Below are 17,578 nucleotides of genomic sequence, written 5' to 3' on the forward strand. Positions count from 1 at the left end.
AGTGAATCCCCTAATTTTTCCTCTCTTTTGCAATCTGAAGAGGCTAAGAATTTTCAAAATCATCAAGTCATGATTCCTTTTTGCTTAATTTTTTTCTAAGTCTCTCTTTTCAACTCATATCTTATTGTAATCAGCGAGAAGAAATGAGGCCACAGCTACAACACTTTACTTAGAAATTTCTTCAACTAACTATCCAAGTTTATCATTTACAAGTTCTGCTTTGCACATAAGTGCAGGGAACAATTCAGCTGAACTTTCTACTTCTGTTTATAACAAGGATCTTCTTTACTCCAAACTCTAATAACATGTTCCTCACTTCCTTCTGAGCCCTCGTCAACAGCACTTTTAATGTGCGTATTTCTTCCAACAATCGGTTTATGATGATTTTGATATTCTCTAAAATGATACAGGTTTTTTCCTACTGTTCTCCTAACTTTCTCCTGAGTTTTCACCAGCTGAGTCACTAACGTCCATATTTCTACCTACAGTCTGTTTAAGTCAGTCTAATCTAAGTGTTTTTTAATCATTGTTCTCAAAATTTTTTCAACCTTTCCCCATTACCCAATTCCAAAGCCACTTCCAGATTTTTAAGTATTTGTTACAGCAGCACCCCATTTCTATAGCTACATAATATGTAGTTTCCTTTAGCTGCTATAACCAATTACCAAAAAGTTAGTGGCTTAAAACATATTTTTTATTTAAATTTAATTATTTTTAATTGGAAGATAATTGCTTTACAATGTTGTATTGATTTCTGGTGTACAACAGTGGGAACCAGCCATAAGTATACATATAGCCCTCCCTCTTGAACCTCTCCCACCCCACCCTCCATCCCACCCCTTTAGGTCATCACAGAGCACCAGGCTGAGCTCCCTGTGTTATATAGCAACTTCCCACTAGCTATTTATTTTACACATTGAAATGTATATGTTTCAGTGCTGCTCTTTCAATTTACCCCACTCTCTCCTTCCCCTGCTATGTCCACAAGTCAGGAGACCACCTGCAGTGCAGGAGACTGCCTGCAATGCAGGAGACCTGGGTTCTGCCCCTGGGTTGGGAAGATCCCCTGGAGAAGGAAATGACAGCCCACTTTGGTATACTTGCCAGGGAAATCCCATGGATAAAGAAGCCTGGCAGGCTAGAGTCCATGGTGCTAACAGTTGGACACAACTTAGCAACTAAACCACCAACCACTACCGTGGCTGAGCAACATTCTATTGTATATAAAAACAACATATATTTTTTAATCTATAATTAACTTATGTTTCAAGTGCACTACATAATGATTTGATATAGGTGTATATTGTGAAGGGATCAATACAGTAAGTCTAGTGAACATCCATCACCTCACATAGTTAAAACTTTTTTCTTGTGATGTGAACTTTATGATCTACTCTCTTCAGTTCAGTTCAGTCGCTCAGTCGTGTCCAACTCTTTGCGACCCCATGAATCACAGCATGCCAGGCCTCCCTGTCCATCACCAACTCCCGGAGTTCACCCAGACTCACGTCCATTGAGTTGGTGATGCCATCCAGCCATCTCATCCTCTGTCATCCCCTTCTCCTCCTGCCCCCAATCCCTCCCAGCATCAGAGTCTTTTCCAATGCGTCAACTCTTCGCATGAGGTGGCCAAAGTACTGGAGTTTCAGCTTTAGCATCATTCCTTCCAAAGAGATCCCAGGGCTGATCTCCTTCAGAATGGACTGGTTGGATCTCCTTTCATTCCAAGGAACTCTCAAGAGTCTTCTCCAACACCACAGTTCAAAAGCATCAACTCTTCGGCCCTCAGCCTTCTTCACAGTCCAACTCTCACATTCATACATGACCACAGGAAAAACCATAGCCTTGACTAGACGAACCTTTGTTGGCAAAGTAATGTCTCTGCTTTTGAATATGCTATCTAGGTTGGTCATAACTTTCCTTCCAAGGAGTAAGTGTCTTTTAATTTCATGGCTGCAGTCACCATCTGCAGTGATTATGGAACCCAAAAAAATAAAGTCTGACACTGTTTCCACTGTTTCCCCATCTATTTCCCATGAAGTGATGGGACCAGATGCCATGATCTTCATTTTCTGAATGTTGAGCTTTAAGCCAACTTTTTCACTCTCCTCTTTCACTTTCATCAAGAGGCTTTTTAGTTCCTCTTCACTTTCTGCCATAAGGGTGGTGTCATCTGCATATCTGAGGTTATTGATATTTGTCCCGGCAATCTTGATTCCAGCTTGTGTTTCTTCCAGTCCAGCGCTTCTCATGATGTACTCTGCATAGAAGTTAAATAAGCAGGTGACAGTATACATCCTTGATGTACTCCTTTTCCTATTTGGAACCAGTCTGTTGTTCCATGTCCAGTTCTAACTGTTGCTTCCTGACCTGCATACAAATTTCTCAAGAGGCAGATCAGATGGTCTGATATTCCCATCTCTTTCAGAATTTTCCACAGTTTATTGTGATTCACACAGTCAAAGGCTTTGGCATAGTCAATAAAGCAGAAATAGATGTTTTTCTGAAACTCTGTTGCTTTCCATGATCCAGCGGATATTGGCAATTTGATCTGTGGTTCCTCTGCCTTTTCTAAAACCAGCTTGAACATCAGGAAGTTCACGGTTCACATATTGCTGAAGCCTGGCTTGGAGAATTTTGAGCATTCCTTTACTAGCGTGTGAGATGAGTGCAATTGTGCGGTAGTTTGAGCATTCTTTGGCATTGCCTTTCTTAGGGATTGGAATGAAAACTGACCTTTTCCAGTCCTGTGGCCACTGCTGAGTTTTCCAAATTTGCTGGCATATTGAGTGTAGCACTCTCTTAGCAACTTTCAAATATGCAAATACAGCATTATTAACTTTGGTCACCATAAATTTATAATATTACGTTTCTGAAGGCAGAAATCTAAAGTGTGTCCTCGGGCTATTCCATTTGGATGCTCTAGAGGAGCATCTGTTTCCTTGCTTTTTACTGCCTTCTAGTAACTGCTTTCATTCCTTGACCCATGGCCCCACCTCATCCTGACTTCTCCTTCTTCCTCAAACCTCTTTCCCTCATTTTGACACTCCTGGCTCCCTCTCCTGAGGACCCTTGTGATTATATAGGACCCACCCAGAACAACGGACTGGTTCAAAATTGGGAAAGGAGTATGTCAAGGCTGTATATTGTCACCTTGCTTATTTAGCTTATATGTAGAGTACATCATGTGAAATGCTAGGCTGAATCACAAGTGGAATCAAGATTGCCAGGAGAAATATCAAGAACCTCAGATATGCAGATGATACCACTCTAATGGCAGAAAGCAAAGAGGAAGAGACTCCTTAGTTGAAAGAGGAGAGTGAAAGAGGAGAGTGAAAAAGCTGACTTAAAACTTAACATTCAGAAAACTAAGATCATGGCATCTGGTCCCATCACTTCATGGCAAATAGATGGAGAAAAAGTGAAAACAATGGTAAATTTTATTTTCTTGGACTCCGAAATCACTATGGACAGTGACCACAGCCACAAAATTAAAAGATGCTTGCTCATTAGAAGAAAAGCTACGACTAAACCTCAGTTCAGTTCAGTCACTCAGTCTGCAACCCCATGGACTGCAGCATGCCAAGCTTCCCTGTCCATCACCAACTGCCAGAGCTTGCTCAAATTCATGTCCATTGAGTCGGTGATGCCATCCAACCATCTCATCCTCTGTCGTCCCCTTCTCCTCCCGCCTTCAATCTTTCCCAGCATCAGGGTCTTTTCAAGTGAGTCAGTTCTTCTCATCGGATGACCAAAGTATTAGAGTTTCAGCTTCAGCATCAGTCCTTCCAATGAATATTCAGGACTGATTTCCTTTAGGATGGACTGGCTGCATCTCCTTGCAGTCCAAGGGACTCTCAAGAGTCTTCTCCAACACCACAATTCAAAAGCATCACTTCTTTGGTGCTCAGCTTTCTTTATAGTCCAACTCTCACATCCATACATGACTACTGGAAAAACCATAGCTTTGACTAAACGGACTTTTGTTGGCAAAGTAATGTCTCTGCTTTTTAATATACTGTCTAGGTCGGTCATAGCTTTTCTTCCAAGGAGCAAGTGTCTTTTAATTTCATGGCTGCAATCACCATCTGCAGTGATTTTGGACCCCCCCAAAATAAAATCTCTTGTGGTTTCCGTTGTTTCCCCAACTATTTGCCGTGAGGTGATGGGCCTAGAGAAAGTATTAAAAGCTAAGCGCCGAAGAATTGATGCTTTTGAACTGTGTTGCTAGAGAAGATCTTTAGAGTCCCTTGCACAGCAAGGAGATCAAATCAGTCAATCTTAAAGGAAATCAACCCTGAATACTCTTTGGAAGGACTGACGCTGAAGCTGAAACTCCAGTACTTTGGCCACCTGATGTGAAGAGCCAGCTCATTGGAACAGACCCTGATGCTGGCAAAGATTGAGGGCAGGAGGAAACAGGGGCGACAGAGGATAAGATGATAGGATGGCATCATCGACTCAACGGACATGAGTTTGAGCAGACTCTGGGAAATAGTGAAGGACAGGGAAGCCTGGCATGCCACAGTCCATGGGGTCACAAAGAGTCGGACATGACTTAAGGGTTGAACAACAGCAACAACACCCAGATAATCCAGCACTGAACAACATCAAACCTAGATAATCCAGCATAATCTCTACACCTTAGCACCCTTATCTTAATAACATTTAGAAAGCCTCTTTTGCTTTCTAAAGGTAATGTATTTACAGGTCCTAGAGATTTCATCTTTGGCCATCTTGGGTTGGGAGAAAGCATTACTCAACCTACCTTATTTGGAAAGCTTTATCTGATTAGCCTAGTCTTTTAACATTGGTTTTTTGTACATGTCTTTTAGTACCAGAGTGTGATGAGAATGTAACAAAACACATCTTCCAATGTAACTTTTTAGTTACATTTAGATAACTGGGCTCCCCAATTACCTCATCATCTCCAGACCTCATCATCTCCAGAATACCTTACTGTGTGACACTGCTCTCCTCTACTCTCAGAGCTTTCATATAGGTGAAATCATGATAAAACATAGGGGCTAGCCTAAAGAGATAGGATGCAGTGGCATTTGTCTGCAGACGGCATCATGTAGTGAGGGATGTGTGCTCAATTGGGAAGGAGGTAATATCTCCGTGATATATTGATGAGACCCTCTGGTTTTATTTGGCATAAGATGGTAAATCCATCCCCAGCTTGTTATAGTATAGAAACAGTTCTAATCTAAGGTAACTTACACTGTAATATAACACATTTCAGGATAAGATAGGTAGTCCAATGATACTTAGGGGTTTCTCAAATTTAGAATCAGAGTTTATTATTTTTAGTATATCCCACATTTGCCACATTTTACACTGACAACATCTAAGTTAGTCTCTTGTACATTAGCTGCCATATTGATGATTTTGAGCCCAAAGAGGAATAGAATCTGATTTCTGATCAAATAATATGAAAGAGCAGAACATAAAGTCATCTCACACAATAGAGTAAAACAGATGGTGAATGCTTTCATTTTTTGTCTTTTTAATTATCAGGTTTGTATCTCTGGGAGCACATTTTCGAAGGTTTACTTGAACCCACTGACGTGACTGCTCAGTGGAGAGAAGGAAATTCAGTTGTTGGAAGAACACATTACAGGTATTAACTGTGCAATATTAACCTTTGATATGGTGCTGTACAATGTTTTATATCAATACCAGAAGAAAACTCAGAGGAAAATATATTCATAGAAAATATTTCCACTTTAACTTGTAAAGAATGGAGAATCTCATGAATATATATTTGTAGTTATAGCTTACCTTAAACATTTTCTTATAAAATTGGATGTTACAAAATTCTGCTTTTTTTGGAATTCTATTTATGTTTTATTTTAATCAAAACATTTCTGATTATATGGAAAAGTTCATGCTCTAAATTTTGTAACATTTGGTTATTAATAAATATTTAACATTCTATCTTGGGGGAATGATACATAAACCAAGTGTTTTTATTTTTCTCTTTCATGTAATAGAGTCACATATTTTTATAATACTCACATGGTAGCTAAAGCTACTGCTATTAGTTCTGAAATTTTTATCCATTAAAACATTTCATATATGAGTTCTATCATGATTTGATAGTATAGATTACCATTTTACTGCAATATTCAGCAATCTTTTTTTAGATTGAATAAAACCAATGTATTATGAAGATTTTTTTTGCATTCTTATTTTTATAACTGTGGTTGCATATTTTCTGAAGGTTTTTAAAGAGCATTAAGAATTTTATTTAGAAAAATTGTGGCAATGAAGTAATACTGTTTTCTATTAGATTTTGCCTTCCAATTGAAATAAAAACCAAAAATAATTATTTTAAATGCTTATTTCATTTAACAGTTATATTATTCAGGGGGAAAAAATGTGAACTAACAATTATGGCTTTCATTAGGATTCTATTTATTTCCCACAGAGATTAAGAGGAAAGGCTATGGTTAATATGATGCTGGAAAAGATTGAGGGCAGGAGGAGAAGGGGACGACAGAGGATGAGATGGTTGGATGGCATCACCGACTCAATGGATATGGGTTTGGGTGGACTCTGGGAGTTGGTGATGGACAGGGAGGCCTGGCGTGCTGCGGTTCATGGGGTAGCAAAGAGTCGGACACGACTGAGTGACTGAACTGAACTGAACTGAATATGAGTTTCATTTGAATTTTCTTTTAATTCTTTATTTACTGTATACTCACTTGGAGATCAATTTCATTGCATGTATCTTTTCAAAGAAATCATTCTTGAAAAGCAAACAGACTTTTAAATCATCATTGGTAATGATTATTTTTCCTTTTATCTCCAGGCTTATCGATGGGATTATAGATGTAATCCCACTGAAGAGTTTATACATAATTCTAAACTTAAAATTGTTGGATTCAGGTGTCTGAAAGTAGATGTGTGTTTTGCATATAAATCTAACGTTTTGCTGTTTTAAATGTAAGCATATGTTATGAGTATTAGTCTAATAGATCTACCTACAACATATAGAATTTCCAAAAGAATTATTTAAAATATACTGAGAAGTTAACATACAGTGTTATTATATTGATAGCAAAGGTTTTGAGCAAATAGCCTTAACTCCAAAAAGAAAAACTCACTTCCTGTTTCCTTCTGAAATACTTACCTGAGATTTTATATTGTGATTAAATATCAATGCTATTTCCTTTTAGATTTCAAGAGAACTGTGTATTCAGGGAAGTTCACTGTTATAGCTGATTTTTGTAAACAAATTACTAAAGGTTTGCTGCTGCTGCTGCTAAGTTGCTTCAGTCGTGTCTGACTCCATGTGACCCCAAAGACGGCAGCCCACGAGGCACCCCCGTCCCTGGGATTCTCCAGGCAAGAACACTGGAGTGGGTTGCCATTTCCTTCTCCAGTGCATGAAAGTGAAAAGTGAAAGTGAAGTCGCTCAGTCCTGTTCGACTCTTAGCGACCCCATGGACTGCGGCCTCCGTCCATGGGATTTTCCAGGCAAGAGTGCTGGAGTGGGGTGCCATTGCCTTCTCCTACTAAAGGTTTAGGCTCATGGAAAGTAGCATATATAATTTATCCAAAATTAATAATCTTCTATTAAATTGCAGTTTTGAGTTGAATCAGGCTTCATGGGTACTAACTAAAATGTTTTGACACATTCATTTTTTACTTTCCCAAAAGTGAGTTGGAAGTAGTGGCTCATCTTGAAGATACAGAAAGAGTTTCTGAATACTATCAAGATCCTTTAAATAAGCATAAATACATTCTATTTAAACCTTTAAATTTGCAAAGAATTTATATTATTTAATTTTAATTTCACAACAGTTCTGAGGCAGAAAATAAAAAGGATATCATCAGTGTTCCAGGGTAAATCAGGCTCCTGAATGCTTATTCTTAACAATTCATAGGCCCAAGTGATATAATCCAAGGTACCAGGTAAATAATTCAGAATGGAAATAGAGCTATCAGACAGTCCCTGTGCTTATATTGGCCTGACCAGCTCCTTACTTCCTAAAGGCAGGCTATAAGTGATACCTAAATATTTGGGAGTTGTTTGATTAAATATGGAATTAAATGTGTGATATAGCTATATGTAGCACTTCATATTTCAGAAGGAAAGAAATGAAATGACTCCGTGTTCACCACTGAGTCCATACCATATATAGTCTGTGCTTAGGATGTGAGTAGTTGAACACATGTGGGGCAGACTGAACCTGTGATTCAGCCTGGTGAAGTCCTGTCACCTCTGGACAGGGTAGCAGTGTGACTGAGTTGTTATGGGCACAGACTCCAGAGCCAGAATATCTGAGTTCCAGTTCCAGCTTTACCTCTCATTAGTTGTCTGACCTTGGGCAAATTTCATAACATCTCTGTGCCTGGATTTCCTTGAATTTAAAATAAGGCAAATAATAGTTTCTATTTTACAGTATTCTTTTGAAAATCAAACGCATAATAGGTATACAGTGCTTAGACTAGTATCAGGCACATAGTAGTCACTGTAAAAGTCTTGTTACTAGTTTTATTATATTTACTCTACTTAAATAGGTATTGCTCCATCTCTGTACCTTTCAGTTCTCCTTTTTCTATGTTTCCATCATTGTCTATTATCTCTCCATCACATAGCTTCCCAACAAGCAGCTTATTGATACATTTTTTATGTTGATGTGTTCAGTTATGTTACAAGCTAGCATGGAACCCATTCATCTCTTGAAGAAACTTTGCCTGTCTCTACTCACATCCATCATATGTTCATTTATAGTTTAATTTCATAGGGAAACTTATTTTTAATTTCTTAGGAGGAATCCTCTGTTCATCTGGCATTTGCTTTATTCCCAGAAGACTGCCTTCAGAATTCTGTAATGCCCCTGTGCAGGCATTATCATAACATATATAAATGCCTACCCATTTGATAAAACAAAAGTTAGATGCTAAGTTGCTTAATTCATTATTGTCTAAATTCAATTATGGTATTTTCAGTGAGCATCTGATCCTTATGAAAAAGGTGAACCTTCTTTAAATATCACAATAGAATAAAATATGTCTGATCCTATTTTTAGAATTTCCAGGTATTACTATTATAAGAAGTTAATGAACTCACTACTCATTACAATGAGTGAAAGCATTTATAGATAATATTAATGGTTATACTATATTTAAGTCATATACTGGATCATAGATCAATACAGATCTCAAATAAACTTTTCCTTGGTAACCAAAGATACTATAGTTAATTTTTCATAATGCCCATTATCCCTCTCCAACCAGACTAGTAAGAGGGTGGGAGTGTTTCAGCATAAACATTGAATTAGGAAGGCATAGAGTCATGGCAGTGATACTGGCCATGAGAATGGGGTGAATTGCAGCAGCTATTCAAAAGTAAGGGCCATTCATGAATTCAGCATACCTATTTTATAAAACTGAATTTTCTAAAACTATCAGTCAAAAACGATGTAGAATCAATGGCTGAGAGCTATGTGGATGGTTTAGTTTGTGTACTTCTTATTGATCAAGGCATTTGCCAGTCTCTTAGCTGGCAAATTATTAATCTTATCTGTAACTCACTTAATATACTAACATACAGCATTTTTTCAGTAGCACTTACTGAATTTAGGAAAAATTAAACTATTTACACTGGATTGTAAAAAATACCTTTTGCTCACGTTCAGCTTAGAATTCAATATTCAGATTATTTGTCTGGACTATCTAAGTATCAAAAGTACTTATTGGGAGGAAAGTTTTTAACTGAACCTAGGAGAAGGCAATGGAGAAGGAAATGGCAACCCACTCCAGTGTTCTTGCCTGGAGAATCCCAGGGATGGGGGAGCCTGATGGGGTTGCACAGAGTCGGACATGACTGAAGCGACTTAGCAGCAGCAGCAGCAGGAGAAGGCATTGGCAACCCACTCCAGTACTCTTGCCTGGAAAATCCCATGGACAGAGGAGCCTGGTAGGCTGCAGTCCATGGGGTCGCTAGGAGTCGGACATGACTGAGCAACTTCACTTTCACTTTTCACTCTCATGCATTGGAGAAGGAAATGGCAACCCACTCCAGTGTTCTTGCCTGGAGAATCCCAGGGACGGGGGAGCCTGGTGGGCTGCCATCTCTGGGGTCGCACAGAGTCAGACACGACTGAAGTGACTTAGCAGCAGCAGCAGAAAAAGTACAAATATTGAAGAACAGAAGTTATGACTATTAAATATATGCTAAGAAATCTAGAAGAGGAAGTCACTGTTTCAAAATTCCATGTATAGCTCCATAAATATGTTCATTTTTCAGTTAATGGATATTTATGACTGATGCATGATTCATAACTTTAGGAAACAAAAACATGTTTCATCATGAATAAATATACTATAATATCTTATACACATGCCTGAGCATGCATGCATGCACACATGCATGCTCAGTCATTTCAGTCGTGTCTGACTCTTTGTGACTCTGCGGACTGTAGCCCGCCAGGCTCCTCTGTCCATGGGCTTCTTCAGGAAGAATACTGGAGGGGGCTGCGAAACCCTCCTGCAGGGGATCTTCCCAACCCAGGGATTGAACCCACGTCTCCCGCGACTCCTACATTGCAGGTGGATTCTTTAGCGCTGAGCCACTGGGGAAGCCCACATATGGCGTACTGTATGGCTGGAAATTTATTACTAAATTGAATTTTGTAATTTGATTCAAATTTTAAATGCCGTAGGAGAACTTAAATAAATCGGTAGAGCAAAATAACTCCCTTAAAGAGAATTACAGCTTACTTACTCGACGTTTACTGAGTTGTCTGCTAATTGGTTCATACTAGGTTCTGAAGATCTCAAAGTGAATAAAATACTTTTCCCTCAGGGAGTTCACACACTAGAGGCTGAGATAAATACATTAATAACTTTGAATCTTTATACAGAGCATAATGATAAAGACGTGTATACTCCTTAGTTGTTAGGGAAATATAGAGGGAGGGTCACTAAGTCACTGTAAGTAGAGTTGGGGGTATGGCACCTATCAAGAAAGGCTTCCTAGAAGAGGTGATAGCTGAGCTGAGTCTTAAAAGATTAGTAGAATTTAGAAAGGCACCAAGAGGAGTGATTATATTCCCAGCAGAGGCAGTATCAGAACTGATACACAGCTTAGTTTGTGCACAAAATTTCAGGCCATTCAGAACCCCCAGAACATGAAGATGGAGTAGAGTAGCTGATATTGGAAGTGAAGGGCAAGAGCCAGATCATGGCGGGTCTTGTACATGCCACAGTAAAGCTCTTGGACTTGTTCTTGTTCAGTGAAAAGCAGTTGAGGATGATTAAGGCTATGGTTTTTCCTGTGGTCATGTATGGATGTGAGCGTTGGACTGTGAAGAAGGCTGAGCACCAAAGAATTGATGCTTTTGAACTGTGGTGTTGGAGAAGACTCTTGAGAGTCCCTTGGACTGCAAGGAGATCCAACCAGTCCATTCTGAAGGAGATCAGCCCTGGGATTTCTTGGGAGGGAATGATGCTGAAGCTGAAACTCCAGTACTTTGGCCACCTCATGCGAAGAGTTGACTCACTGGAAAAGACTCTGATGCTGGGAGGGATTGGGGGCAGGAGGAGAAGGGGACGATAAAGGATGAGATGGCTGGATGGCATCACTGACTCAATGGACGCGAGTCTGAGTGAACTCCGGGAGTTGGTGATGGACAGGGAGGCCTGGCGTGCTGCGATTCATGGGGTCGCAAAGAGTCGGACACAACTGAGCGACTGAACTGAACTGAAGCTAGATAGTGTGGTATTGTCATGCGTTTTTGGTGTTGATGTCTCTAGTAGCTGTGTGGAAAAATGATTTGAAGGAGACAACTGAAATCAGGTAGGCCACAACTTTGCATTAGAAAACTCTTAAGTATCCTGCTGAGATATAAATAAGGGATGAAATTGGGAAATGGTATTCTGACAGAGCCAGAAATTTGAGAAACTTAGGGGCAAAACTATCAGAATTTAAGGATTATTAGATGAGAGCAAGAATCAAATGTGACAGTTCCCTGGTTGCTAGCTTGCATGACAAGATAGCTAGTGTGCATTCAACATAGAAAGCACAGGAAGAATAAAAGCAGATTTTCCACTCTTGTCTAGCCCACTACTCAGCACCAGCCTAAGCCCCTCTTTCACAGCAGACAATCCTGCCTATTTCCTCAAGAATACCCATAACTGTCTCCCTTAACTAGCTCCTCTAACATTTATGTACATGATCTCTAAGTGATCCCTCACCTAACCTTCTCTTTTTCTTAGCTCGCAGACGGTGAGGTGATTCCCTAGCTCAGTATTAACTTCCTCTACCTGTGCATCCTTTCTACATACTGCAAGACCTTGCTCCATTGGTTACTTCCTTGCTCGCCTCATCTTCAGCCTTTCACTTATTACTTTCTTGCCTTCTCCACACTTTCAGAAGAGTTGTCTGTGCTTACTGTCCCCACTTACTTTTTTTTTGTAAATTTAAGCATGCTGCTGCTGCTGCTAAGTCGCTTCAGTCATGTCCGACTCTGTGCAACCCCATAGACGGCAGCCCACTAGGCTACCCTGTCCCTGGGATTCTCCAGGCAAGAACACTGGAGTGGGTTGCCATTTCCTTCTCCAATGCATGAAAGTGAAAAGTGAAAGTAAAGTTGCTCACTTCATGATGAGCTCACTTCATGAGCCTACCAGGCTTCTCCGTCCGTGGGATTTTCCAGGCAAGAGTACTGGAGTGGGGTGCCAATGCCTTCTCCGTATTTAAGCATAGTTGATTTATAATGTTGTGTTAATTTCAGTATAGCAGAGTGATTCAGTTAAACACACACACAGACATTCATACACAGACATTCTTTTTCATACTCTTTTTCCATTTGGGTTTATCACAGGATGTTCAATATAGTTCCTTGTTGTTTATACATTCTATATATAATTGTTTACATCTGCTAACTCAGACTTCCAGTCCATCTTCCCTACTCCCCGTCCCCCTTGGCAACCACAAATCTGCTCTCTATGCCTGTGATTCTGTTTCATAGATAGGTTCATTTGTGTCATATGTTAGATTCCACATGTAAATGGTTTTTGTCTTTTTATGACTTAGTTCACTTAGTATGATAATGTCTAGGTCCACCCATATTGCTGCAAATGGCATTGTTTCATTCTTTTTTATGGCTGAGTAGTATTCCATTGTGTGTATATAGCACATCTTTATCCATTCATCTGTCAATGAGCATTTAGGTTGCTTCTACATCTTGGATACTGTCAATAGTGCTACCGTGGTCATAGGAGTCCTTGTATCTTTTTGAATTACAGTTTTATTTGAATATATGCTCAGAAGTGAGATTGCTAGATCATATGGCAACTCTATTTTTAGTTTTTTGAGGAACTTTCATACTGCTTTCCATAGTGGCTCTACCAACTTACATTCCTACCAACAGTGTAGGGAGGCTCCCTTTTCTCCCTACCCTCTTCAGCATTTGTTAATTTGTAGACTTTTTAATGGTGGCCGTTTTGACTTTTATGAATTTTGAGTTGCACTTCTCCTCACTGAACTTCTTACTGTCCCCTTACTTCTCATTCACTTCTCAACTCATTGCAATTTGACTAGCACACCTCCCAACACACACATACACACAACTATCTGAATCGTAAGAGAATTTTTTTTTTACCCTTAAAGTTTCTTTATCTAAATCCATGTTTCCCAAATTATGTACTAAGGTACCCTGGGGCACCACAAAATATTTTTAATATTTTTGGGAATAACAGTCACACTTCACATCTGTCAAACGCCATGCAAATTACTAGTTTGAGGTAGTTCACATTTCAACATTAGATCACCCTACATCCACTTCAGAGATGTTAACGCGTTTGTGGAGCGGAGTTTCTCATGATTGCTATGATCAAATCGAGGTACCACTCAGAAATCAAAGTGGAATAAGCAGTGACTGAGGCAGTGTCCTCTCTGATTCCAAGGTTTGAGAAGTTGTGTAGTGCTCCGTAGGTACACACATCCCATTATTAAGCATGTGTAGTGAGTTAAGAGCAAAGAGTCGGACACGACTGAGTGACTGAGCTGAACTGAAATAGGAATATTACTTTTTTCTTCAGTGTATGCATGTTATTTAAGTGTCTTCTAAGCTCTTGGACAGAAATACTTAACAAGTTATTTGAATCTAACAATTTAAAAAACATTGCTCATGAACCATTATTCATTATTTTTGGTTTGGTAGATACTATGAAAAAATTACTAAAACACTGAAAGTTTCCTGGGAACCAAAAAAAATTGGGGAACTTGTGATCTATACCTTGACTCCGCAGCGTTGACCCCAGGGCTTTCACTTTACTTGAACATGGCCTCGAGGTCTGGAAAACTGGTTGGTCAGCGCATGAGGGGTGACATGCCTGCTTGCTGGAATTTGAGAGCCTTCTACAAAAAGGGAGCTGTAGAGACTCCACAACGGGTCAGATGTGCCCTGAACAAATCATGCTTTTGTTCATTTGCATGGATCAATAAAATCAGAAGTATTCCTCGCTATCCCTTCATTTGGGGATCTTCACTGCATCATTCGGGATCTTTGACTGTGGCATGTGGACTCTCTAGCTGTGGCTCATGGGCTCAGTAGTGGTAACATGCTGACTTAGTTGCTCCGATGCCTGTGGGAACCGTAGTTCCTTGACCAGGGGTCAGACCTGCGTCCCCTCTGTTGCAAGACGGATTCTTAACCACTGGACCACCAGGGAAGTCCCCCTGCCTATAACTTTGGTGGTTTAGTCACTAAGTTGTGTTTGACTCTTTGCAACCCCATGGACTGTAGCCCTCCAGGCTGCTCTGTGCATAGAATTCTCCAGGCAAGAATACTGGAATGGATTGCCATTTCCTTCTCCAGCTTATAGCTTTAAAGGAGACAAAAATGTTATAATAACTGTTTTAAATTTACCATACTATCCTCATCATCTCTAAAGTGCTTTCTAGCCCCTCAGACTCTGCAGATTCTCCTAAATGACTAAATGATCACTGAATCATTTGGCATCTTCCTGTCCAAGGCAAATTCAAAAAACACAGTTTTGTTCCCATAGCTTATCATCACTGTAGAACAATGTCATAAAAATCACACAGTACATAAACACACAAAATACATATTTATATTTTGTGTTTTGACTAATACCTACTAATTTGAGATACCCATAGTGTCTTGGGAAAATTTCAAGCTCTCAGGTTCGATCTGGATTCAATCTCAGTGCTGCCATCACAGGCTGTGTAACTTCAGCCTGATTTCCCAAATGCAAAATGGGGGCCTAATGTCCTCTGCAGAGTTGCTGTAGAGGTTAAAGGAGAACCTGTGCAGAGCGCCTATGTACCATGTATATAAAAGGCATTTAATAAATGTTAGTTTTTTATGCCAAACAATAATAAGCAATAAAAGCAGGATTTCAATATATTTGTACTAAATATTTAAAGACTCTAGCAAGTTATTAAAAAATGGTTGAGCAGGTTGCAAAGAATCCAGGACCATCTACTTTTACCATAGGTTAAATGGTACTTTTTATATTTAATACATATTCATTTAAAATATTTCAGTGGTACTGGTTGTTCAAAGCAGCACATAATATGAAAATGTGAGTTATGAAATGTATCTACTCCTTTTATGATATTTTTAAATACTTTAAAGAATAGGGAGTAATACAATAGATTCCCGTTTATCCACCAACTGGAACCAGGTGGCACAGTGGTAAAGAATCCAGTGCAGGAGACAATGGAGATACATTTTCAATCCCTGGATAGGAAAGATCCCCTGAACAAGGAAATGGCAACCCTCTCCAGTATTCTTGCCTGGAAGATTCCATGGACAGAGGAGCCTGGCGGGCTACAGTCTGTGGGGTCACAGAGTTGGACATGACAGCACACCCACACACAGAACTAACAGGTTCTGGCTCTCAGTCATATTAAATATTTCCAATAAAGGCATTAAATGCTCTCTTCATATTGTTCCTCATGTCCTTTCCTCTTCCTTCCTCCTCAACCACTATCGTGAAATGGTTATATATCTTCCCATTCAAATTTTTATATTTACACTTTTACTAGATATATAAGCATAAATTTTTTACCTGTGGTACTTTCAAATTTGCATATAATTAATCTGTCTACAACTAAAACCTCCCATTAATCTACATCTCTGTCCCACCATCCAAACTTGTTCAAAAAAAGTATTATAGAAATTGTTTCTAGGAAGAATATGGATTAAGTCTCATTGTATATTTTACATAAAATGACATAGAACTTCTGGTACCGAACAATTTTGTTCTCTTCTTGTTTGTCTCTTGTTTTCCTTTTGTTTTTAACAGCTTCATCACTGGTCCGGCTGTGGTCCCAGGGTACTTCTCTGTCGATGTGAACAATGTGGTCCTGGTTCTAAATGGAAGAGAAAAGGCGAAGGTCTTTTATGCCACCCAGTGGTTACTTTATGCACAGAATTTAGTGCAAACTCAAAAACTCCAGCATCTTGCTGTTGTTTTGCTAGGAAATGAACATTGTAATAATGAATGGATAAACCAATTCCTCAAAAGAAATGGAGGCTCTGTGGAACGACTTTTCATAATATATGACAGCCCCTGGATTAATGACATGGATGTTTTTCAGTGGCCTTTAGGAGTAGCAACGTAAGTACAAATTATTTTTACATGTTTCCAGGCTCTAAGACCTGAATCTCTGTACCAAGAAGATTGTGTTTTAGATTTGTGATAAATGTAGTTCTGAGCTCCTTGAGGCCATGTGCAACCTTTTTTATGGGCAGAAATGTGGTTTGGCCTCATGCTTTGGTAATAATAGTTGATATTTTTAGGGTATTTTAGACTTTGATGAGGAGACCAGATAAGTTACATTTTTGTATTTTAGAACCCCAAGGCATAGTAAATTTTCAAATTGATCAGTAGTGCCTTAAAGAGATATTTAGCAGTGGATGGCAGAGAGATTTTCTAAAAACAATTATAGAATCTCTTCATCTATATCTATATAACTATTATATAGATACTTAGTTTTCTTAAATCCCTACTTTAGATCAAGTATTACATCAAGAGCACTCTGACCCTTCGGTTTGGGAGGATTATAATATATTCAGATCTGACACTGAGATTGGTTGAGTTTGCACAGATCTCTTGCATGTGCTCAGTCATGTCTGACACTTTGCAACGCCCTGTACTGTAGCCCACCAGGCTCCTGTGTCCATGGAATTTTCCAGGCAAGAATACTAGAGTGGGTTTCCATTTCCTACTCCAGGGGAATCTTCCTGACCCAGGGATCAAACATACATCTCTAGAACCTCCTGCACTGGCAGGCGAATTCTTTACCACTTCCCCACCTTGGAAGCCCTCTCCCCCAGATTAATTTATATATTATTTTGGGGTTTTTTTGTCTATCTTGTTGTTGTTGTTTAGTCACTAAATTGTGTCTGACTCTTTTGTGACCCCATTTACTGTAGCCCACCAGACTCCTGTCTGTGGGATTTCCCAGCAAGAAGACTGGAATGGGTTCCATTTCCTTCTCCAGGCTATATTCCTGAATTAGGGATTGAACTCACGTCTCCTGCATTGGCAGGAAGATTCTTTACTACTGAGCTACCAGCCTATC

The 17,578-nt window shown here is 39.4% G+C and overlaps 1 protein-coding gene across 3 annotated transcripts in view; it reads left to right on the plus strand.

Annotated features, from left to right (window-relative positions):
- Positions 1 to 17,578, plus strand: part of RXYLT1 (ribitol xylosyltransferase 1) — a 30,859-nt gene that overhangs the window by 3,664 nt on the left and 9,617 nt on the right. The window contains exons 3-4 of one of the 3 annotated variants that reach the window (XM_055579433.1): positions 5,521 to 5,623; positions 16,297 to 16,611. In XM_055579433.1, coding sequence (XP_055435408.1) covers positions 5,521 to 5,623; positions 16,297 to 16,611 — 418 coding nt within the window. Of the gene's footprint in view, positions 1 to 5,520; positions 5,624 to 11,408; positions 11,816 to 16,296; positions 16,612 to 17,578 lie in introns of those variants that run through there. The other 2 variants (XM_055579446.1, XM_055579443.1) reach the window with 2 other exon arrangements.

The sequence above is a fragment of the Bubalus kerabau genome, chromosome 1, assembly GCF_029407905.1.
Source record: "Bubalus kerabau isolate K-KA32 ecotype Philippines breed swamp buffalo chromosome 1, PCC_UOA_SB_1v2, whole genome shotgun sequence".
Lineage (NCBI taxonomy): Eukaryota > Metazoa > Chordata > Mammalia > Artiodactyla > Bovidae > Bubalus > Bubalus kerabau.